The sequence below is a fragment of the Manis pentadactyla genome, chromosome 3 (genome assembly GCF_030020395.1).
Source record: "Manis pentadactyla isolate mManPen7 chromosome 3, mManPen7.hap1, whole genome shotgun sequence".
Taxonomy (NCBI): domain Eukaryota; kingdom Metazoa; phylum Chordata; class Mammalia; order Pholidota; family Manidae; genus Manis; species Manis pentadactyla.
The window spans coordinates 186,815,542-186,842,038 of record NC_080021.1 but is presented as its reverse complement, the minus strand read 5'-3'; the positions used below and the strand labels follow the sequence as shown (position 1 = coordinate 186,842,038).

The window sequence follows — 26,497 nt, the reverse complement described above, 5'->3', positions numbered from 1 at the left end:
CATCAGCATTATTAACAATAACCAAAAAGTAGAAACAATCCCAGTGTCCATTCACAAATGAAGGAATAAACAAAATGTGGAGTATACATACAATGGTATATTATTCAACTTTCAAAAGGAAGGAAATTCTAACACATGCTACAACATGGATGAACCTTGAGGATACTATGCTAAGCGAAATAAGCAGCCACAGAAAGACAAATATTATATGGCTCCACTACACATGGTACCTAGAATAGTCAAAGTCATAGAAGCAGTAGTAGACTAAAGAAGACCAGAGAAGCACAACATGTAATCAATGCATGATCCTGAACTCAATCCTGGACCAGAAGGAAAAAAGAATGAATAAAGGACATTATTGGCACAATTAACACCAGTAGAATATGAATTGTAGATTAAATAAATTGTGTCAATGTTAAATTCCCTGATTTAGATAACAACAGTGTGGTTATAAAAGAGAAGGTCCTTGCTTTTAGGAAATATATACATAGAATTTAATGATAAAGGGATATGGTGTTTCTATTTTACTCTTACTTGGTTCAGAAAAATATTATGCATATACAGAAACGGAGAGAATGATAAAGCAAATAGGGAAAAATGTAAACAATTGGGGATTCGACTAAACAAATATGTAAGTTCTTCATTCCATATGTGCAACTAACTGTGTAAGCTTGAGATTATATCCAAATAAAAAGTCACCAAAAACAAGCTGGTTCCCAACATTTTACATTCACATAATACAAATTAAGTTAAGTGGCATATCCCAAAGTTTCTGCCACTGAACACGTAACACATTCCAAAAGATGCTCCACATAAAAAGTGGATTTGTCAGAAAGTAAAATAGAGACCAGCTGCTATCCATGATGTTCCCCCACAAAAGGGTCACATTATACAAGAACATATAAAAGATTTGGAGATGTCCTGAACTGAAGAGAACTGTTCAGCTCAGCATTTCCCAAGTTTTTGATGACTAAGCCTTTTATATCTTATAACACTAGTATTAGCAAAATTAGTACTCCAGAGATTGGAAGGGGCTGACTAGCTTGCAGTAGCTAGTGATAAAGCAGGCAATGCCCAGGCCTTCCAAGCCTGGGCCTCCTACAAAGGATGGCTGGCCTTGGGTAGTTGGTTATGAACAAAGCACAGATCTTCTCTCTGTCCTAACCAGCCTCTCTGAAAACTGAGCCTGCAACCCTGGCCTTGAGCTCTATCTGACTGGACTAACCAAAAGCATCCACATCCAGGACACCTGAAACTTTGTAAGTATACTATATATTATATTTACTGCAAGTACTCATTTCATTTATTACTCAACATACTTCATTCTCTAACTGAACTCTTTGATTAACAAGATTATTTCTTACCCAATGCAGTGCCTGACTCACTCAGATCATCAATAAATGTATACTGATTATATACTGAACTAATCAATGAATAATTACCTCTGATCCCAGGTATGATTTGCCTTGTATTAATTCAGGTGCTGCATAAGCAAGACTCCCACAGCATGTCTGTAGATGGTAATCCTTGTTACCCTGCCAATAAGACAAAAATCAAACACTTATTAATTACAGCCCTTAAGACAATTAAAACTTAAACATTCTTTCAGCACAAGCAAGAAAAGCTAGATGATGATTAACCCCAAATAATAAGAGACTTCTGCAGTTTCCCCTGGATTTCCAGTGCTACTACAACCTGGCACAAACAACTTTTCCCCTTAGTTCAGGCAAGTAAGGTTCGTACTTCCCTAGGCATCCATCGCATAATAATCACTTAGCATACATCCAAGCACCCATGTAGTCCCACGCCCAAGCACTCAAGGAAAAAAGATTATTCCTTTACTGGACCTTATCTCCAATATTGAACTTTACAAACACACAAGAGCTTCTTTTTCCTTAGAGGGAAGACAGCTGTATGCTACACTGAACAGTGCCTTGGGAGTCTGTTTTCTAGACTCACTTACAACATAAATCACAACCTGAGCTTTCAGATCTGTTAAAATGAGGTATCTGCTGCACATCCTCTGCTCTCCCACAGAAGTATCAACACCTAATGGAAATGCTACTATTGCCCAACACTTGTGTAGAGTTCTACAACTGGCAAGCAACTTGTGAAATTTTGGGATGTCATTTACAGCTGCCAACATGCCCAGAAGTGAGCTCTTCAGCAGAAAGCTGAGGCAATCCTCTCCCAGTCAAATCCTACTTTTTTAGATGGTGTCCTTGTGGGTCGAATCTGTGGCAGCCATAAATGAAGGCTAATGGAGTCTATCACAAACATTCTCCACTGCCTCCAGTGAAAAACATGACTTAAGCACAGTCTATCTGCTCAAACTATGTTTTATCTTTATATACTCCCCGATGAAAACAATGCCTTCTAGCATTTGGTGCCCAAACCCAAGGCTCCACTGACAATCTCTGAAGAGCCAAGGGAAGGAGAGGAAAATCAGAAAGAATCAGACATTCAGCCAAAGGGGAAAATTCTGCTTCCCTTTGCACCTAGCTAATTCTAATTGGGGCAGGAAATAATCATGGGACCACAAAGGGCTGATACAGATCTGCAATTTCAACATTCTTAATGAATGTAAACAGCTCATTGTAGAGACTGTGAGTGCCATCATTAGGGAACCCAGGAGGAGGCCTCCATCAGGCAGCCACATAGCCACAGAGGAGCTCTGCTGCAGACAGCAGAACTGGGAAGTTCAAAGTCATTTCACAGAGATGGTACGCTGGTTAACACCAGTTCTTCACTGTGGAGAGCAAATTAAGGAAATATACAACAGCATAAGCTTAAAAGCGCATGTGGACTTTTTCTTTCTTCTTTTATAACGAAAGGGGATTGTCTCTCAAAATGCAACCAACTGTTAGTTATATAACCATTTGCACACCAAAGGATAGATTTGCACTAAATTCCCAAAACTCATATCTAAATGAGTGAAGGCATCATCTAGTAGCAACATACTCAAAATGGAAACACATGGTCAATTCAGCATTCATGCTGTGATGGCCTCGAGCAGCCTCAGCACTGCCAGCTCTCTCACTGTTTACTTGTGGGGTCTTCACCAGAACCAACCTGGGACCAAGAGCAGAGGTTCTCAATTTTGATTACATATTACAATCATGTAGAGAATTTTTAAAAGGGATGCAGTTTAACAGTCTTCTGAATGGATGCAACCAGGCTCAATAAAGACTAAGTGGAAGTCAGTGCAAAATTACACACACTAAGATGTGCAGTTACAATGGAAATCAAAATGCATTCTTATTTCTTCACTTACCTTGGGTTTTGCACAGAGACCAAAGTCAATCAGCTTTAATTTATGATATTCATCAAACAACAAATTTTCCTGGAAAAACAAAGATACTTGCATAACTATATACTGACTTCCTTATATCATACCCCACCTCTAGTCATTTCTCAAATGATTTATAAATAAATAACAATTGAAGGGTGTTTATATTAAACAGCCTAGGTACAACAGAGTGAAAATCATTCAAAAAGAATGAAATGACAGTAAGTATCAGAGAGGAAAAAGGAGGAAGGTTGATAACTATCCTGCTTTTCTCCTTAAGAGACATTAGCATAAACAGTTTTCTCCTTGGTGCTCTGAGGTTCAACTACAAGCAAACACAGTGTGTGTCAAAGGCAAGTTTAAACCAAAAGAGTGAACTCAAGTCAAAGGGGTGGGTGTAAACAGAGAGAAAGGGACAGGAACACTGCTATCTCTTGTCAGACCAGTTCTAGGCCCCTGACTCTGGTACCAAGTAACACTGAGATCCACATTCACCATCATCTTGTTTTAAGTTCTGCAGACTTAAGCATTCACATTTTTATTCTGTCCCTGAAAAGTAGAATCAGCCATTTCCTTTCTGAGGCACGATGGAATTAAAATTAAAGGACGATGGGGTTAGGAAAAATAATCCAGTGTCAATATTTCTGAAGAAAATACTCACAACTCTGCTTTCCTAGAGATAAAATCCTGAGGTTTATTTTCTCCAGCTGATTACAAAGACAGAGATAATGCCACACACAACTGACAGACAAAAAGAATGCCAATAATAAAGTCAAAAGTAAAGGAGGAAAAGAAAAGGATACATTATGAGTGGAACAACAGCAAAAAAAAAAAAGAAGCAAAGTCAAGATAGATTCTCAACAGAAAGAGCGTCTGGAAGCCTAGTAGTAATAGGTAAATGATGATGAACTCTCAGGTGAGCATTTGACTGTGATAAGTCACTTACTGGTTTGAGGTCCCTGTGAGCATAGCCCTGGCTGTGCACATAAGCAACTGCAGATACTATCTGACGGAAAACGACTCGGGTCTCCTCCTCTGACAGGCGATCTTGGGAAATGATGTAGTCGAAGAGCTCTCCTCCAGGACAATACTTCAACAGCAACACAGCCACACAGATATTGTTACTACTTACAAAAATCACTTCAGAGGAATTAAAATTTAAAAGTATGCCAAACTTAGGGATACTATCAATTCAACTTACAGGCAAGGGAACTAAGGGAAGTATATTTTTAAAAAATACATTCTCAGGATCCAACAGGTCTATATTATTACAGGAATGAGAAAACAGTCTTTGTTCTTGAGCATTTTGTTACCAGTAAGCAGAAGTAGAACCAACTACCACTGTGATTATTAGGTTCATGCGGGGTTTTATATTTTTATAATACATATACACAAAAAATATATAGCAAAGTGCTAAAATCCATTCTCATCGCAATGCACTCACACTTAGTATGTTCCCTGAAATTAAAAAATCCAGCAGCAATTATTGCTTCTCCATCCCAAAGACCAGTCAGTGATTTTCAATGTGTTCAGAAGAAGCCCAGTTCTACAGAGGTCCTAGAAGCTGCAGAACAGGTACCAGAACACAAAACTCTAGGCTTTCCGTCCCTTCTTCTCCAGAGCAGCTCCACTTTCCATAAACTGGGGTTTCCATTTAAGATTTCATTTCATTTTAGCAATGTCAATTAAAATGACAGAAGTATATAGCCTTCAACTGCATAGTTCCACATGTAGAAATTGTTGCTGTAGATATATTCTCACATCAAAAACAATGTACATTCAAGATCATCACAGCAGCAACACTGTAACAGCAAGACTGGAAAAACCCAAATATGCTCACACTATATAAATTACGGCACAGCCATGAAGGAAAAAAAAAAGAAGCTCTTTATGAACTGATATGAAACAATCTCCAGTATTAAGTGAACAAAGCAAGGTGTGAAAGAGTATATATTGACGTGGTAGCTTGCAAAAAGCATTATGCTGAAAAAAAGAAGCCAAACACAAAAGAGTATAGACTGTATGATTCTATCTAGGTCAAGTTCTAGAACAGGCACACTAATCTATGGTTTTAAAAACCAGATCGATGGTTGCTGAGAAGAGCAGTGGGTGGGTGGGGTTACATGGATTAACTTCAAAGGGTCAGGAGGAAATTTTCTGGTGTAATGGAAATGTTTCATGCCGTGACCAGGTGGGAAGTACACAGGTGAGTACCTTTTTCAAATTGTATACCTAATGTGTGCATTTTTCACATAGAAATTATACCTCAATAGTCAATTTTTTACAGTGCTCTCCAATAAGATTTACATTAAAAAAACCTACTTTACGTTTTTAAATAAAGAAATACAAAATAAAGTGAAACATAAACTTTGAAAATCTCTGTGGATGTACATAGACAGCCTTGAGCAAAAATGTTAAGTTGGGGAAAAAAGCAACGTACAGAACAGTATTATAGAATGTGACATTTGTGAGACAGAAACCAGTAAGTTACATACACATATTCATATATGTTTATATACATATAAACACATAGATATAAGCATAAATACACACACACACACACACACATATATATAGGTTCTTGCAAGTACATGTAAAATCCACAGGAAACATGAGAAAAGTGACTGACTCAGGGGAAAAGGAAATGGGGAAAAAGACTTTTACTTTTTATATATACTCTCTTGTGCTTTTTAAATTCTTTCCCAGGTTTATGGAGATTTTCTGGTTGGTTTTGTTTTTAAAGTATTTAAGTTAGACAAAGGGATCAGCTTTTAAAAAAAGGACTTTAAAATCACCACTGTAGACCATGTGGGTGCATCCACATTGCAACAAAGAGAAATGTTTCTAGGTCCAAAACTTTCAGCATCATTAATTTTAAAATGTGCTTCTAAAACAGAGCTAATCTGTGAAAATGAGGTGCAATTACAAATTATTCAACTGAGACTAAGGACAATGAAACAAGAGATGAAATATGCCAGTTCTAAAGACTCTACACTTCAAGCCAAAAAGGGCAGGTTAACACTTGAAATGAGTTTGGCTAGCATAACACATGCCCTGAAAGCTGCCAACAGGCTGTAGGTTGAATGGTGTCCCCGCAAAAGATACATTCACATTTTAATACCCAGCACCAGTGAACATAACCTTATTTGTAAATAAGGTCTTTGTAGATGCAATCAAGCCAAGTCAAAATGAGGTCATCTTGGATTAGGGTGGACACTGATCCAATGACATACATCCTTATATGAGGAGGGATATTTAGGCAAAGCCAGACACACAAATGAGAAAACGCCATTTGAAGACAGAGGCAGAAACGAGAATGGTGTATCTATCAGCCAAAGAACACCAGGGACTGCCAGCAACCACGAGAAACTAGTAAAGAGGAGTAGAATAGATTCTCCAGAAGGAACCAACCTTACCCACACATTGATTTCAGACTCCTAGCCTCCAGAACTGTGAGACAGTAATTTCTGTTGTTTTAAACCACAAAGTTTGCGGTAACTTGTTACAGCAGCCCTAGACTAATACACCATATAAAACTGAAATGAATCCTTCCCTCCAGGAACAAATTATAACTTATTCTGTCCACTAAACCACACCAGCCCATTGGAAGTACATTAGAGAGCACAATGACAATAAATCTCCAATCTACTACATATGCCTATTTGATCTAAAATCTTACAGAGCTCGAACAGGTAAGCCCTTGACATTTATTCTAATCTTTCAAGTGAAACATACTTTTCTCCTATTGATAAAGTGAATGGAAATGGACTGAGTGGTCTCCCCTCAAATATGTTGAAATCCTAACTCCCAAAGATAATAGTGTTAGGAGGCGGGGCCTTTGGGAGTTGATTAGGACTTGAAGACAGCCCTCAGAACTGGAATTAGTGTTCTTATAGAAGAGGCTCCAGAGAGATCCCTTGCCCCCTCTACCATGTAAGGCCACAGCAAGAGCCGTTAGCTATTAGCCAGGAAGACGGCCCTCACCCAACCATGCTGGTGCTTTGATCTGGGAATTTCCAGCCTCCAGAGCTAAGAGAAATAAATTCCTATTCTTTATAAGCTACCCAATCTGTGATATTTGTTATAGTAGCCCAAATGGACTAGAACAGTGGCCAAACATCTTTAGGTCTCTAGAACATACTACAAACCTCAAGAACCATGAATATTTTATTGGCTGTCTCTAGCACATGGTAGAGTTGACATATATGCTGATGTCGCAGGCTCTTCAAGGCATCAATCTCCGTTTTGATCCGAGGCAAATCACTCTGTGACAAAACATTATATGAAATGAGCAATACACCTCTTTGGCAAGTATTCCAAGCATCAACATCTAACAGCTTTAACCCTGAGATGCAAAAAAAAGAAGTCTCCAAACAAATTGCTTGACAATACAGAAAAATACAACAAAATTTATTTGTACATTAAGAAAAAAGCCTTGAGGGTTTTATGAAAGACAAGTTCAATGCAGTCAATAGTACAATGTCCTGAAAAATAAAAATCATCTCAGGATCCCTTAGGAGGTTAGCATTTCAAACAAGGAAAATAACAAAACACTACTCAGTGTGCATGCCTGGGCTACTACTTTTGTCTTAGGAACATCCCTGAAGAAGCACACTGAGCCAATCAGTGAATGCAGGTGCAGGTAGTCACTGCCTCAGTCTTCCAACTCTTCCAGGGGTTTGAAATAAGAAGTTGGTTGGGGAGGATGATAAGCCAAGCTGACAAACTGCTAGAGTCCATATTAAAGACAAATCTAGATATCCATGAAGTAACAAGTAAAACTTTATTATAAAAAGGGACTCAATCTGACGGGTAAGATTCCTCAAGGGAGGAACAACCTAAGACAGGCACAGTCGCAGGGGGGCCATCAGGTGAGAAATTGGGGATCAACAGAGGTGAGGCTTAGAACCTCACCCCCCCTGTTTTGAGAGAAATCTTCTGCATCCGTGGATGTTTTATTGCCCTTGTCTAGCTTGGATTAACACAAAGTCTACAGGCACACACCTGATCACCTACATTTGCTCTCTTACAACACTAAACTATGTTTTCTACCTTTATCTTGCATCTACCTACCACTTCAGCATTTTATTAAAAAAATAATAATAATAATAATAATAAAGGGAGAAATGTGGGATCCACATATAAATCAAGTATAAAAATCAAACAAATGTTTATATTTGACCTGATTGTTTATAGTTCATAATGCATGATCAAAACCAAAAGTTTCTGTGATGACTGCTCTTGTACTGTTCACCATGTAAGAACTTGTTCGTTATGCTTCAGAAGATTGGAGACTGACGAGAATTAGGCTTTGGGTGGAGTAATGATTGTGCATTGAGCATTGACTCCCCTATACTGAATTTTATTATTGTTAACAACCATTTGATCAATAAATATGAGAGATGCCCTCTAAAAAAAAAAAAGGGACTCAATCTAATGATCAGTGGCTTAAGATCCAGTTACCCAGGACCATTCGACCAGATGTTAGGTCTTGACCAAGAATCAACTGTAACTTTGACTACTGTGATATGATAACCTTTTTTACTTCTTTTCTTGGAGGGAATGGGATTCTGATGACTAAAACCTCGGAAGTAATCAAAACACCACTGCTGAAGTCCTCAGAAGTAACTAAAATAAGCCTAACAATAGAAAATATAAAAACAAGTTTACACATAATGAATTAATGAAATGATGTGATCATATTGATGCTTTGAGTAAGTTTTGAGTATTAGTATGGTCACATATTTTGTAGTAACAGTTCCACATTCTGTTTGCTATTTAAGTATTCATAGAATTCAAGTGAGTAAGTCACACTAAAGTTGTACCTGAAGTTTTGTCAGGTAATTAAATAAATCAGATCTATAATCAATGTTTAAATGCTCAAGAAAAATGGATTTAATGCCTTTTTATTAATTTAATAAATATAATACTGAGCACTGAAAAGCAAAAATATTGAAAAAGAAGCTGAATTATTAGTTGACAGATTTCTAAAAATAATTACTGATACAGGTCACTGTGTAATTTTGGTATATATTTTGGAAGGAGTTCAAAGAATTGAGTAACACTGATATAACAAAACTCCTTACATTCCCTTTGACTTATTTATGTATGTTAATCAGCACCTACATCCTTAAAAATAAAAAATAAGGTAACAACTCATGTTAAACTCCATTTCATTCCAGCAACAAGGGAAACCCAAAAAAATTCCAATTCATCTAATTTAAAAATGTGTTTTCTATAAATTGTTATATTTTATGTTTGATAATTATCAACATTTGTAAAATGCTTATATTGTTTTATTCAGTTATATACCAATAATTATAATACTAACTCAATCCAGAAGAAAAAAAATTTTAATACTGAGAGATTTTTGGTCAGAAAAAAGAAAAACTTTTTAAATTTTTAAAAATTTATCTTCAAAAAATGAAACAGATACAAATTGAGAGACTAGTGAATTCTCAGCAGAAGACCAGAACACAGCATGGAAACCAAACCATAGAGAGGGATGGTAGAAAGAATTAGGAAAAAGTCCTCTGGGGTTGATTTCAAACACTGGAAGAGGTATAAATGGCCCAAAAAAGACCACTGGGAGAGACAAGTACTCCTTTAATATAAAAACAAAAAAACCTTGTGTACATTGTTACCAAAACCACAAACTGAATGGGCTGCTTCAGGAGGTAAAGAGCACCTCAATTCTCGGAAGCATTGATGCAGAGGAAAAAGTCTGATTAGGTACAGGATTTCATTGGGTAACTTCTGAGGTCACTTTGAATAAAATTATCAGACATAAGATCTATCTACACTAAAAAACAGATCAACATTCAGTAAAAGTATCATGAGAAGATAAAGATGGGAGTTACTAATGCCCAGAAACAACTGCAAAAATACAAAAAACTACAGAAAAAGAATTCTACAGGTTTCAAATATGTGCTATTGCCTGCATTAAAATTAAGGACAAAGTAACGACCTCCCTTAGATTACTTTTTGAAACCACAGTTTTGTAAGTAACTGATTTAGAAAACAAAAACAAAGCTTCATATATAGTACTCTAATAAAACAGTAACTACAACATTAGAAAAAATTCAGGCCTTAATTCACAAAACTGATCTATAAATATTTTTAAAATAATTTTAAACTTACCCCTAATGCATTTTTATCCATGATTTTTATAGCTACCATTTCTCCAGTGAGGATATGGCAGGCAAGTTTGACCTTTGCAAAGCCACCTAAGTATAGGGAAATGTGTTATTAAGAGATAAGCAAGAGTAACCTAAATATCATCATCAAAGCAAACTGAGGACTCAGGCACAAATATCTTTCCATATCTATTGATCTATATTGTCCTGGAAGTTTGTGATTCTCTCTTCCTATTGCTTCCACAATGTTAGCCATGACCCTAACCTCTCTTTACCCAATATCTAGCTGAAAAATTTTTTTAACATGGTAATATAACTTCAACTTTGTAATGAAGAAGTAGGAAAACAGAAATTTCTTTTTAGAAATTTGCTTTACAATTAACATTGCAATTACATTTGCCTTATAATTAACATTGCTAGAACATAACATAAAGTTGCTGAGAAAAAAACAAATACATGAAATTTCCATTCAGTTTTAAAACTGTGAGGATAAGCAATTATGTTTCAAAACTGGATGGAAGGCTGGATAAATGTCTACACTTAGATATCCAAAAGAAATGGCCAACTTAGCATTTCTAAAGAGAAGCTCCCGAAAAAAATAAGAGAGAGAAGCTCCTGGTAATCCCTCCCATGGTCTCCCCATCTCAGTAAATGACAACTCCACTTTCCCAGATGCTCAGGCCAAAAACCCAGGGGCCACCCTTAGCCCTTTTCTTTTGTCTCACACCCCATAGCTAGCCCATCAACAAATCCCATTGGTTCTACCTTCAAAATAGAGCAATGGTTACCTTGGGGAAAAAGAGACAGGTACCGACCAGATGTGTTCTCTGTTATAGCTGAGCAGGGAACATGTGGGTATGTACATATGTAAAACTCATCAAGATTAGTGCACTTTGCATATTTTATCATGTGTTACACCTCAATAAATTAAAATATACACACACATGTGTATATGTGTCTGTATACAGAATCCCACTCCTTTCATTACCTACACTACTATCAACCTTGTCCAAGTCAGCATCATCTCCAGCATCACTCACCTGAATTATTGTAATAACCTCCTAATATCTCTCTGCTTCTGCCCTTGTCCTCCCCAACCCAATCTTTTTACAACCAAGCAGCCAGAGTGATCCTTAAAAACAGAGGTCAGAAATGCTGGGCATAAAAGCCACGGGGCATAAATCTGCAAAGAAGTAAAAAGTTAACCTTTTCAAACAATATTGCCTCTCTCTCACTTACCAACTTTACATTTCCCTGTATGGCCCCGGAAGATGACTGGTTAGCCAGAGACGGGTAAGATTCCTCAAGGGAGGAACAACCTAAGACAGGCACAGTCGCAGGGGGGCCACCAGGTGAGAAATTGGGGATCAACAGAGGTGAGGCTTAGAACCTCACCCCCCCTGTTTTGAGAGAAATCTTCTGCATCTGTGGATGTTTTGTTGCCCTTGTATAGCTTGGATTAATACTTAGTCTATAGGCACACACCTGATCACCTACGTTTGCCCTCTTACAGCACTAAACTATGTTTTCTACCTTTATCTTGCATCTACCTACCACTTCAGCATTTTATTTTAAAAAAATAATAATAATAATAATAAGGGAGAAATGTGGGGTTCACATATAAATCAAGTATAAAAATCAAACGAATATTCATATTTGACCTGATTGTTTATAGTTCATAATGCGTGATCAAAACCGAAAGTTTCTGTGATGACTGCCCTTGCACTGTTCACCATGTAAGAGCTTATTCACTATGTAAGAATTGTTCACCATGTAAGAACTTGTTCATTATGCTTCAGAAGATTGGAGACTGTTGAGAATTAGGCTTGCAGTTGATTAATGATTGTGCATTGAGTCCCCTATACAGAATTTTATTGTTGTTAACAACCATTTGATCAATAAATATGAGAGATGCCCTCTCAAAAAAAAAAAAAAAAAAAAAACAGAGGTCAGATCACTCCTTGGCTCAAAACTATGCAGTGACTTTTATTCTAAATAAAATGAACTACAAGGCATCTCCTACTACTCTCCTCTCTCTTGCTCCACTTTTTCTTACTTAAGTAAGGTGAAGAATTTTAAAACTATATAGGTTAGACCAAAAAGCTCATGACTGCCCAAATATACTATACTCTCAAATAGTTGATCTATCTTCTTCCCCAAGAAAAAAATAACAATTACCTGTCCCAATAGTTTCATATAATTCATAGTATTTAAGAAGTTCATCATAATCTTTCATAGTTGTCCTGGAAGTTTACTCAAAATTACAAAAAGAACCTGTAAGACAGAAATAGTACATGATCAAAAAAGGAACTATTATGAGACTATCTTATCTCCTCAACTCTTGTAACTTCTAATATGTCTTACGTATATTAATGATACTGACTAGCCATATTTTAAAAAACTGGATTTGTCTCACACCACTACATAAAAATTAATGCCAAATCAAGTAAAGACTTAAATGTCAAAGATAAACCTTTAAAACTTTTAAAAGAATATTGTCATGGTTTCAGCACATGAGCAGATCTTCTAAATAGATACAGAAAGTACAAATCATAAAAAAATTAAAATTAAGAACTTCTACATGTCTGAAGACATGTAGAAAATTTTTGCAATCCTTATAACAATGGATTTGTATCCAGAATATATAATCTCCAACACAACAATATATATTAAAAAAAAACAGAAAAATAAGAAAATGAAATAAAAAGCCATTCCACAAAGAAACCCAGGTGACTAATAAAAACATGAGAAAATGTTCAGCTTCATTAATCATCAGGAAAATGAAAATTAAGACTCCAGTGATATACAATTTTAAGAAACATAAAATGAGATATATCATTTTTTTGGATATACCATTATTCTTTACAACTTACATATGTCACATATGCTTTTAAGTATGTATCAAGTTAATATATAAAAATTAGTTGTAAAAAAAGTCTCAGGTAGAGCTTACTTGATTGTCTTTTTGAATTTTAAAATTAAGTAGAATAACAAAAAAACACAGGAATGAACAGGGCCCTATTATGTGCATGAATACTTAAGGTTACCCTCATACCAGTTTTACCTTGCTTATGGAGGATATGTTCTTAGCTGACTTTAGAGATTAGCTGTGTAAATCTGCCAGAACTGCTAACCCAATTAGAATATTAACCCTGAATTTCTTTTTATTCATTCATTTATTCATACAGATGTGTTTACTGAGTACCTATGAGCTGCACTTGGCACAAAGGCTATAATGGAGAAGAAATGTGGCTCCTGCACTCATGGATCTTGCATTCTAGTAGAGAAGACAAAAAGCAAATAAATAGATAAAAAATTAAATAATTAAAATGTCTCATAAACACTGGGAAAGAAATAAGCAATGGTGGTTAGAATGGTTTGCTGAGAAGGTAATAATAAAGCCAAGATCTAATTCAAAGGATATGAAGTGAGAAAAAGAAATCAGGCTGGGATATTCCTAGCAGAACTTGAACAGTTTTTCCAACAAGACCTGGACATGACCATGTAAACAACACTTCCACACAGGCTGTTAAAATGATAATGATCCTTTACTTGTCCCACTGTTTTCTTCTTTTACTGACCCACTGCTGTTTTCTCACCAATGACATCGTCCCCAGCCTCACCTCATTTTTCCCACCTCCTGCTTCCTAAGATATGCTTTTCAAATGATGAATTTCCCAGCTTTTTGTATCCATTCCAAAACTGGTCCTTGCTTCCCTATTCCTTTTTAAAACCATGCAGCCCAAGCCCAAATCCTATAAGCCCCTTTCAGTTCCTAAGGATTATAATTTCTCTTGCTGCAGCAAGCTAAGTACCTCATGTTTTTTTACTACCAATGTGTTCATGTTGGTCTTCAGTTGGTAAGCCTTAACAGGGGTTGTTAGCCTGCAAAGAATGAGAGAGGGAGCATTCCAAAAGGTGCAAAGAACCCAGATTTGACATGCACTGAACTGAAACTGCTTTTAGAGGTACGAGCAAATGGAAATGCAGATGTGGAGCTGGACAATTGGTTGGCCATATGGAATAAAAGAATATTGATCTCTATCTCACACCATACACAAATCAATTACAGTAAGTATAAAGTCTTGAAAGTAAAAGACACATCTTTAAAATGTAGACAGCTAAGGCCTTAAGGCCTTACCCATAGCAGACATACAGCCAGGACCAGCAGCAAGAAGGGGAGGGAAAGGACAATTAGCAAAGTTAGAACTAGAAGAACATAGTTTCAAGGAAGCCAAGAAGAAAGAAAAAAGTAAAACAAAATTTCTAGGAAGTACGTTTCTAAATATATTTTTGAGGTGTGCTCATATATAGGTAGAGTCCTAAGACTTGAGTTTACATGCTGCAAAAGCGTAACTTTCTTTATAGACTGATGTGGGGTGAAAGCATTCTGAACCTGTCTAGAAATGGTTTTGCTAGAAGGCTCTTCTTCCCTGAGGCTAGTATGGAAGGACAGAACTTTGGATTTTGATCTTGGGGAGAATTGCCCCTCAAACTCCCTAGAAAGCCAAACAGGAATCAGAGGGGCCCAGGGAAGTGGTCACTGAGTCAGGCACAAAGCATCTCCCATGCAGTCCACACAGCATACCAGGGCTCTAGAGTTCACAAAGGGGTTTGAGACCACGACCCAGTGTGGGTAAAATGAAAGTTCCTATGGCCAGGATCTTCACCTGATGATGTAATTGGCCTACTGTTAGGTTAAGGCTTCCATACCCACAGCAATAAACTATGATTGACTGAGTCACTATATAAAGAGCTCTCGACCCAGTGCTCTGGGTGGGGGCAAGGACTGAGGTGGATTACAGACCTGCAGACTCCTAGATACAGAGATCATTCTAGTGCTCGACCTATTGCCATGAGAATAAAGCCCGGTATAAACCATTTTACCCAAAGAACATTCTGTTGTCATTTCTCAGTCTCACCAAATTCACACTGAACTTGCCCAAGGCTGAAACCCTCAGGCAAGACACCCAGCTAGGGATGAAATCCTCCTTTGCCTTGTGATTCCTGTGCACAAATCTCCCTCAGGAACCTAGCAGTGGACTAGCTAGCTATGGCAGCACAGGGTTCAGGATCCCCATTCTTTCTAACATTTCAAATGATTAAGTGAACACATGCATAGCCAACTGAGACATGGGAAGCTAAGTTCATGTATCTTGTGCAAAGTCATTTATCTTGAATCCCTGCCTCTCAGTCATGGAAATCTGGTGCTAGTGCTCATTACTAGAGCCAGAGAGTCTCCCTTCACCAATAGGCAGAGCTCTAGCAAGCTTGCTGAAGGCTCAGGATTGATGGGTGGCCAACACCATGTCCACTACCTTCAAGCTCTCTGTTCTTCATCCGGTATCATCTAGAGCAGAGCAACCACCATGCTACAAACCTTAATAATGGTCATGACTTTGGAAGACCTAGAGCGTGAGTTCAACCTCAGGAGTGTGGTGAGTTTATAACAGAAAAGACAGTAAGTAATAGGGGAGGTCCTTACTACACTGAGGATGGATCACCTTAAACTGAGGTGGAGAAAAAACTAAATGACATTATCAAAAGCCCAAGAGCCACAAAGGATATTTTTAAAAATATCCTTTAATAAAACCTAAAGCACTCTGTGTCTATGAATCATTTTACTTGAACATAAAATGTAAGTAAAAAGCCTTTAACATTTTGGTCACTGAACACAACAATAGAGCAGAAGCCTTAGAAGGAAAAACATCAAAACTCAAGAAAAAAAAATCAAGCTTAAAAACAAGAAACAGTTTTAGTGTCAATGTCAAAGCCAAAATAGCAAGAAAGATAAAGATGATAGGGAAAAAAACATTCTGATCCAATAAACAGTAGTTCTAATCCTAGAAAGAGATGGCATTGGATCAATTTAATAAGCAGACTGAACTTTAATCTAGCTGAAACTGCATGAATAGAGAAGGTAAATGGAAGAATCAGTCAAGTGCCAGGGATGATGGAAAATTGGTGATAGAAAATGAAACATTTCTGCTTCCACTGCAGTGGCAAAAATTACTCCAGGCCAGGAGACACCACAGAGACATACATATTCTCATTGGGCACCTGAGGTACAGGACTAGAGACATCCTCAACAGCAGTACTAATTCAGAGATCTTTTAAAGGGCATTTACCAGTGGGGCAAAAGAGGGATTGAAGTGGAACCACACCTCAAAAAGACAGGAATCAGAGGACCAGGAAATTTCAAAACAGGCAATAACAGCAGCAGAGGTACAGTCAACACAAGAAATCTTTGGGATCCTGATGAGGGAGAAGACAAAGAGAAGGAAATTAGGGATGGGTGGATATCAGGCTATAAATCCATTTGGAAAGCTGTCTGCTATAAAAGTAGGCTCTCAGGTTCATTAGGGAGCACAACCCCAATTAATACAGTATTGGGGTATTCACAATACAGATGCTAAAGAAGAAACACAAAAAGACATTTCAAGATTTAAAAGCCATGAGATAAATGGACAAAAGGAAAGAGGCAAGTCTCAGGAAACTGAAGAATCCTAAATGCCACCACTATACGTGTCTTGATTCCATACAAAGGACTGGGCTCTTTGAAATCACCACACTCAGAAAGACAAAGTAATTTGTTTAATGGTGGAATTCACTTCCTCAGATGAGGTATATGAGTGTCATCATTAACTTCTTGATAGATTTCTCCTAAATGAGTTTTGAACTTCCAGGTTACAGCCTCTGGTCAACTAGCTGAGATAAACTTGCACCAACATTAAGACTGAATCATGTACCTTCTCTTTTTCTTCCTTCCATCTTCTTTACCACTTTGCCTCAAATTACACCATGTCTTTCAGTGAATAATACCAAAGTGAGCTTAAACTATGTCTACTGAATCCAGGAGACATCACTTTTGCTACTGCATAAGAAAACTTGTGTTTATGTTGCAAACTGCTATAATGGCAGCAGATTTTACTTGGTTTTTAAATTTTGTGGATGTGAAACTGGTTCTAAATGTTATTAAGTGCCCTGTTTATCTCCAGAGTTTAGAAACAGAGAACAACAGGAAGATTTGCGTTCAGAGTAACCCAACTTGGTACTGTAAAGGGATGTACATGATCAATGTGGAAGGGACATATATGACTGATGTGGAAGGCAGCCTCTCAACTGGATAATGAAGAAGGAAACTAGACCCAAATCAGACACCCGAATGTCTTTCTGAGTGTGTCAAAATAGAAGTGGGGGCATATATAATTGGGGTCTTGAATTTCTCTGAGAAACAAGGAATTGCCTAGATAATGGGAGGAGGTTTATCATTAAACTTTATAGGACAGCAACAAATTGGGAGCATTTTCTTACTAACGGTTATTATTTGGGCTATGCTATTACCTGTTAATACATTTACCTTATCTAATAAGCTTGATAAGACATCGATGCTGAGGATATTTCAAATGAGGATACAGACTGGCTTTTAATGTGGCCTTGTAACACATTTAATTAACACCCTATCTTGCCCCTTGCAGAGACTTTTGGGAGCATCAACAAAGAGGCATTCATTCCTAAAGGCTTAGGGGGACTAGATTTGCCCATCTCGAATGACTGGAAGGACAGATCCACCAGTGAAAAAAAAAAAAAACCTGAGGGTGTGGTAAGGGCGTTACTGATTTCTCCCACAGATGGGAAACAAAAACCAAAATATGAACAGAAACGTGCATAACACTGGCCGTTAAGCAAAAAAGTCACGCACCTGAGATTCCTCACCTTCCCCATTCCACTACCAATAAGAAACACCAGAGATGAAGCTCAAGAGCAATTACTCATCCATGGCAGCCCTCTTGGAACGCCCTCCTTTGGGAGTTTCCCTTTTCCCACAGGTTTCTTGGGGGCAGCTGCTCCTTTTAGATCTATAGCATTCGGTGCATAGTCCCTTGAGCCACTACTTTGGCAAAGTGAACGGAGAGGAGGATTTGGACTCTGCAAAGGTGATAACACATTACACATTTCCCTCTTTACTGGGCTGCCCAAGTAAACTTAACTGTACAAACAGCAATAACTTGAAACCTTCTTCGAACGTCTTCCCAGGAGACAAGGTCCTGGAAACTCGATAAGGGAAATCCCATCTATCGCGGCCACCTTGGTGGCAAACGGTTTGCCTGCACACCTCATCGATCGCCCTGAGGTAGGTACGATCATTATCCCCACTGACAGAGGAGAAAACCAGGAAACGGAAAGGATCATAGTTCATCCAGGGAAGTGGGATCGTAAAGTGGGGTTCCGGTGAAATTCTCCGGTCTCCTGTGAGCCAGGAGCCAACTAGGCTCGCGCCGCTGCTCCCCCGCGCCGCGCACAGCTGAGACCCCTACGACGGGAGGCACTGACCTGAGGGGCGAGGGCGGGGCGGGGCAGGAGGCTGGCCAGACGGTCGCAGCGCAGCCGCGTGCGCGCAGCCCCAGGAACTTTGGCTGGTGGGTCCGACCGCTTCCGCCCGCCAAGCAAATCAAACCTCCCGGGCCGGAAGGGGCGGGGCGCGGCGGGGGCTCTCGGCGCCGAGGAGCTTTCGCCGGAAGGTCCGACTGGGAATGGAATCAGGGGCAGTCTCTGGGGCTGCTCATGGATGACTGTAAGTTCTTCTCCAGAGGGCACATGAAGATTTTTCCAAATGGCGTGGACGTACAAAGGTTCCACATTATTCAACTTTCTTACTTTCTGTTTCCCAAAATTGATGTGTAGTGATGTCGCTAATAGTCATGGTTCTCATTTTCAGCCTCCCCTTGCCTAGCGGTCGTTCCTCAATCCAAAAAAGACAAGTACAGTATACCTCTCCCCTCACCAAAGCTTACTTGAATGTGTTGCCAGGAAGAATAAAAAACCCAGAGGCCAAATTTTTTTGAGGTATAGTTGATATAAAATACTATACTGGTATTGAATATACAACATAGAGGTTCAACAGTTATCTAGATTATTAGATGCTCACCCCAACTAGTGTAGTTACTGTCAACTCAGAAAGATGTTACAGAACTATTGGCTATATTCTGTCTGTACTTTCATCCCCTTGACTATATTATGATTGCGATTTTGTGCCCCTTTCTACCATTCACCTATTTTACCCATTCATCCCAACCCCTCCCCCATGGTAACCACCAGTCACTTCTCAGTGTCTATTAATCTACTGCTGTTTTCTTCATTTTATTTTGTTTTGTTTTTGGATTCCATATATAAGTGAAATCATATGGTATTTGTCTTTCTTTGCCTGGCTTATTTCACTTACCGTAAATACCCTCTAGGTCCATCCATGTTGTCACAAATGACAGGATTTCTTTCTTTTTATGGCTGAATAATATTCCATTGTATATATGTACCAAATCTTTATCCACTCATCTGTTGATGGACACTTTGGTTGCTTCCATATCTTGGCTATTGTAAATAATGTGGCAATAAGCATAGGGGTTCATATATCTTCTTGAATCAGAGATTTTGTTTTCTTTGAATAAATTCATAGAAGTGGAATTACTGGGTTATATGGTATTTCTGTTTTTAGTTTCTTGAGGACCCTCCATACTGCTTTCCACAGAAGCTGTCCCAATTAACATTACCACCAGTAGTGTAGGAGGGTTCCCATTTCTCCACATCCTTCCCAACACTAGTTATTACTTGACTTTTGCTTAGTGGCCATTCTGACTAGTGTTAGGTGATATCGCATGGTTGTTTTGATTTGCATTTCTCTTATGATTAGTGATGTGGAGCATATTTTCATGTGCCTGTTGGCCATCTGTATGTCTTTTTTGGAAAAGTGTATAGTCACGTCCCCAGGAGCCAAATTGATTGTCCATTAGATGACTCAAGGTGCCATAAATACCAATGCAGCATTACAGTAGACGTCTTCCTAGTACAGTTTACTGATTGGTCATTATTTATGTGAATTTCATCATCTATCTGAATTACACTTGTAATGATAGCTCAGTCCAGAAGAAAAAAATTAAAAATTATAGCCACAGGAAAGAAAAAATATTAGCATATATGACAGGCAAGAAAAAACATTATCATATATGTGTTTTTAACATAGACTTTATTTTTTTACAGGAGTTTTAGGTTCATAGAAAATTTGAGGAGAAGGTATTTGCCTCAGAGATTTCCCCTAGATCCTCTGCCCCACACATGCATAACCTCTCCCATTATCAACATCTGCCAGAGTGGCACCTATGTTACAACTGATGAACCTTCGTTGACTTATTATCACCCAAAGACCATAGTTTACATCAGGGCTCCCTCTTGGTGTTGTTCAACTTATTATGGGTTTGGGCAAATGTGTAATGACATGCATCCACCATTATAGTATCATACAGAGTAGTTTCACTGCCCAAAAATCTTCTGCTGGACCTACCTGTGAAGCAGTGTAGTGTTATATATTATTTTATTGCAATGAAGTAAGATTTTCAAGCAAAAATAATTATATTAAGATAACATTCCATGATATACAATGGGGAAATGACAGCCTCTTCAACAGCTGGTGTTGGCAAAACTGGACAGCTACATGTAAGAGAATGAAACTGGATCATTGTCTAACCCCATCCACAAAAGTAAACTCAAAACAGATCAAAGACCTGAATGTAAATCATGAAACCATAAAACTCTTAGAAAAAAACATGGGCAAAAATCTCTTGGACATAAACATGAGCAACTTCTTCATGAACATATCTCCCTGTGCAAGGGAAACAAAAACAAAAATGGATGAGTGGGACTATATCAAGCTGAAAAGCTTCTGTACAGCAAAGGACACTATCAGTAGAACAAAAAGACATCCTACAGTATGGGAGAATATATTCATAAATGACATATCTGATAAAGGGTTGACATCCAAAATATATAAAGAACTCATGCACCTCAACAAACAAAAAGCAAATAATCCAATTAAAAAATGGGCAGAGGAGCTGAACAGAGTTCTCCAAAGAAGAAATTCAGATGGCCAACAGGCACGTGAAAAGATGCTCTACATCACTAATCATCAGAGAAATGCACATTAAAACCACAATGAGATGATCACCTCACACCAGTAAGGATGACCACCATCCAAAAGACAGACAACAACAAATGGTGGCAAGGTTGTGGAGAAAGGGGAACCCTCCTGCACTGCTGGTGGGAATGTAACTTCGTTCAACCATTGTGGAAAGCAGTATGGAGGTTCCTCAAAAAACTAAAAATAGAAATACCATTTGACCCAGGAATTCCACTCCTAGGAATTTACCCTAAGAATACAGCAGCCCAGTTTTAAAAAGACAGATACACCCCTATGTTTATCACAGCACTACTTACAATAGCCAAGAAATGGAAGCAACCTAAGTATCCATCAGTAGATGAATGGATAAAGAAGATGTGGTACATATACACAATGGAATATTATTCAGCCATAAGAAGAAAATAAATCCTACCATTTGCAACAACATGGATGGAGCTAGAGGGTATTATGCTTAGTGAAATAAGCCAGGTGGAAAAAGACAAGTATCAAATGATTTCACTCATCTGCGGAATATAAGAACAAAGAAAAAACTAAAGGAACAAAACAGCAACAGAGTCATAGAACCCAAGAATGGACTAACAGTTACCAAAGGGAAAGGGACTGGGGAGGATGGGTGGGAAGGGAGGGACAAGGGGGGATAGGGGGTATTATGATTAGCAGACATAATATAGAGGGGGACACGGTGAGGGCTGTACAACACAGAGAATAGTGATTCTATAGCATCTTACCACACTGATGGACAGTGACTGTAATGGGGTATGTGGTGGGGACTTGATGATCGGGGGAGTCTAGTAACCATAATGTTGCTCATGTAATTGTAGATTAATGATACCAAAATAAAATAAAATTAAAAAAAAATAACATTCCATGGAGTGGAAATATGGGTAAGGAGAAAAAAGAGGGAAAAGGAGCAAGTGTTAAAAAGAGGCTGTGTAACTACATTTACAATTGCACCAAAAAGAATAAAATACCTAAGAATAAACCTAACCAAAGATGTGAAAAAAGTTTACTCTGAAAACTATAAGACACTCATGAAAGAAATTAAAGAAGACTCCAATAAATGAAAATCTATCCCATGCTCATGGATAGGAAGAATGAATATTGTCAAAATGGCCATCCTGCCTAAAACAATTTATTGACTCAATGCAATCTCTATTAAAATACCAACAGCATTCTTCAGTGAACTAGAACAAATAGTTCTAAAATTCACATGAAACCACAAAAGACTCGGAATAGCCAAATTAATCCTGAGAAAGAAGAACAAAGCTGGGGGCATTACACTCCCTAACTTCAAGCTCTACTACAAAGCCACAATAATCAAAACAATTTGGTACTTGCACAAGAACAGATCCATAGATCAAAGAAACAGAATAGAGAGCCCAGATATAAACCCACATATATAGGATCAATTATTATACAGTAAAAGAGCCATGAATATACAATGGGGAAAAGACAGCCTCTTCCACAACTTGTGTTGGCAAAACTGGACAACTACATGTAAGAGAATGAAATTGGATTATTGTCTAACTCCATACACAAAAGTAAACTTGAAATGGATCAAAGACCTGAATGTAAGTCATGAAACCATAAAACTCTTAGAAGAAAACATAGGCAAAAATCTCAAAAATAAACATAAACAACTTTTTCCTGGACACATCTCCTTGGGTGAGGGAAACAAAATCAAAATTCAACAAGTGGGACTATATCAAATTAAGAAGCTTCTGTACAGTAAAGGACACCATCAGCAGAACAAAAGGGCATCCTACAGTATGAGAGAACATATTTGTAAATGATTTATCTGATGAGGGTTAACATTCAAAATATATAAAGAACTCACACACCACAACACCCAAAAAACAAATAACCCAATTAAAAAATGGGTGAGGACATGAACAGACACCTCTCCAAAGAAGAAATTCAGATGGCCAACAGGCACATGAAAAGATGCTCCACATCACTAATCATCAGGGAAATGAAAATTTAAGCCACAAAGAGATATCACCTTAAACCAGTTAGGATGGCCATTTTCCAAAAGACAAGGAACAACAAATGCTGGCAAGGATGTGGAGAAATGGGAACCCTCCTACACTGTTGGTAGGAATGTTACTTGGTGCAACTGCGGTGGAAAGCAATATGGAGGTTCCTCCAAAAACTCAAAATAGAAATACCATTTGACCTGGGAATTCCACTCTAGGAATTTACCTGAAGAAAACAAGATCCCTGATTTGAAAAAACATATGCACTCCTATGTTTATTGTGGCAGTATTTACAATGGCCAAGATATGGAAGTGACCTAAGTGCCCATCAATAGCTGAATGTGTAAAGAAGATGTGGTACATATACACAACGGAATATTTTTCAGCCATAAAAAGAAAAGAAATCCTCCCATTTACAACATGGATGGAGCTAGAGGGTATTACGCTCAGTGGAATAAGCCAGGTGGAGAAAGACAGATATCAAATGGTTTCACTTGTTTGTGGAGTATAACAACGAAGCAAAACAGAAGGAACAAAATGGCAGTAAACTCACATAACCCAAGAAGGGACTAGTGGTTACCAAAGGGGAGGGGTTGGGAAAGGTGAGGGGAGAAGGAGAAGGGGATTAAGCGGCATAATAATTCGCAATCACAGTATAGGTTGGTTACGGGGATTTTAGTACAGCACGGAGAATACAGTCAATCATTCTATAACACCTTACTATGTTGCTGGACAGTAACCACACTGGAAGGGGTGAAGACTTGATAATATGGGCAAATGTTGAACCACTGTGTTGTATATTTGAAACCAAGATAAGATTGTATATCAATGACACTAATAAAAAAGAGGCTGTGTATTTTTGTTTATTTTTTCAGTGGATGATGGTACATATTAAATCATTCCTGTATTTCCAACCCACTGGATATTTTTAAAAGAATGATGTTACAGCTTTACATTAAGATGTTTATAATAATCCAGCTTTAAAAAAAAAAGTTAGAATAATCCACAAATTACATCCTATGTGACCATTCAAAATTATGATGAGAAAATTTAGATATCTACTTTTTCAAAATTATTTTGAATGTACATATTCAGAAGAGTTTGAATATTATGGACTTAAAAAGAGTAATTATACCACAAAAAACAGTCCAGTGCAAGGAGGCAGGGCTCTGGGCTATAGGACCTGAAAGAAGTGCCTGGTCCTCCAGGGGCCTATTTCCTCATATGGACAATAGGAGGTTGGATTGTGATTCTGCTTCTGCCTGTTTCATGAGTCATTAACTGGATGGGTCAGGCCATTTGGTATGTAACATCTACCAGTATGACACCATTAGCAGTGATAATAGAACTCACTACAATTTTTTTGAACAATTAATGTGAACTTACATGCATCATCTCCGTAACTGAATGTCTGCCTCTCTCAGGGTAATTTGTGCTATTCATTCTTTCATCAGGCACCAGTGTCTACCCTATGCCAGACCCAGTTCAGGGCAATGCCAGAGAAAGTAAAAAATGGTGTGGCTTCTGGCCAAGGCAGGCTCACAAACAAAAAGAGCCAGATCTGTAGACAAACAGCTCTAATAAAGGACTAAACAGAAGTACCAAATATGAGTGCACACAGCAATGCTGGTTAGAACCCAAAAAGGGAAGGATTTATTCTGACCAGTGGATTAAAGTATTTAGAATTGGAGTGAGGCCTTGAAAAACAAATGGAAAAACTTGACAAGTGAATATCATTCCCTAGACAGGGGAAGTTACGTGTGCAGAAGTGCAGAGGCAAGAAAACACAAGTCTCCTCAGAGAAAGGCATGCTGGATGGAGCAGAGGTGTGAGGAGGGGTGGTGGGAAAGGGAGAGCTGGTAAACGGGGATGTAGTGTGAAGGGGCCTTGTGTGCCAGGCTAGAGCTGTTGCCTGCCAGGCTAGAGGGGTGCTGAACACAGGAAACTTGGTGAACAGATGTGCATTTCCAAGAAAGACCAAGCAGGCACTCTGCCAACACAGGAGTGCTGGGCCAGACAAAGCGAAGTGAGTGAAGGCTTTGCCAATCTGGTGGCAAAATGCTGAAAATCCATGTATAACTTTGACTCCCCAAAACTTAAGTACTAATAGCCTACTTTGACTGGAAGCCTTACCAATAACATAAACAACATAAATACATATTTTATATGCTATATGTATTATACAATTATAATAAAGTAAGCTAGAGAAAAGAGAATGTTTTTTCAAACTGTTTCAAATATCCAAAATATTTTCCAATATTTACTTCTTGAAAAAAATCCACATGTAAGTGGACTCACGCAGCTCAAATCCATTGTTCAAGGGTCAGCTGTAATCCTCTCCAAATGGTCTGCACAACTAGAACCTGGGGACCTGGCAGGAAGTGGTACTCTGATGGGATTAATCAGAATGCACCAAAATTTAGGAATCTTCCCCACCCAAGGAGTAAATGTGTGTTGCTGATGAAATATAGGTCTTTCCTTCAAATCTTTACTAGGAGAACAGAAACCAGCCAAGTAAAAAGGTCACAATAATCAAAGAAAATAATCTAGGTAACTAAATTGTCAGTGACAAAAGTAAGGAAGGAAAGGGACCTGCATGGAGCACAGAGGAAAGAAGGTCAACACTGTGTATTCAGTCCCTAAGGGTGGAGGGCTTGTCACAGAGGAGAGGCTGAGAGGAGCAGCAGGGAGAATTCTCCAAGTATGAGCCCTTTCAGAACCAGAGGGAGGGGACTGTCCCACAACAGGAGCGGGCACCTTGCCTCATTCAAAGCCTGAACTCTCCAAGCAACCTTCCAGGAGCTGAGAGTGGCCAGTTCCCAAAAGTCTGTAATCCCCATGTGAATTAATCCACAGGCTCTGGCTTCCCCTAGTAGTCCTCTGGGAGTGTAGTGACAGCTGCGAGCACCCTGAAACTGGGGTCTTCTGAATCTGCAAAGCCTGAACTACAGTTCCCAGAAGAATGCACACTTCCCCTCTGTGACCATATAGCCTCTGCCCACACCTCCAGCAATCCACTTAGCACCAAGCCTCACAGCCAGCTGACCGAATGTTGCTCCCCCAGAGAGACTCTCACACTGAAGGCCAAAGACTGTGTGGCTGATCCCAGCCTTGTACATGGTTGAGC

General features: G+C 38.4%; 1 protein-coding gene across 1 annotated transcript in view; it reads right to left on the bottom strand.

Moving 5' to 3' along the window:
• The window catches only part of MELK (maternal embryonic leucine zipper kinase), an 89,300-nt gene extending 70,436 nt beyond the window's left edge, over nucleotides 1-18,864 (bottom strand). The window contains exons 1-7 of the mRNA XM_036888543.2: nucleotides 18,760-18,864; nucleotides 12,604-12,699; nucleotides 10,430-10,515; nucleotides 7,438-7,554; nucleotides 4,236-4,379; nucleotides 3,275-3,343; nucleotides 1,443-1,535 (exon numbers count right to left, since the gene is read on the bottom strand). Of these exons, the coding sequence (XP_036744438.2) occupies nucleotides 1,443-1,535; nucleotides 3,275-3,343; nucleotides 4,236-4,379; nucleotides 7,438-7,554; nucleotides 10,430-10,515; nucleotides 12,604-12,661 (567 nt within the window). The 5' untranslated portion in view covers nucleotides 12,662-12,699; nucleotides 18,760-18,864. The remainder of the gene's footprint in view (nucleotides 1-1,442; nucleotides 1,536-3,274; nucleotides 3,344-4,235; nucleotides 4,380-7,437; nucleotides 7,555-10,429; nucleotides 10,516-12,603; nucleotides 12,700-18,759) is intronic.
• Between the last annotated feature and the right edge of the window lie 7,633 nt (nucleotides 18,865-26,497).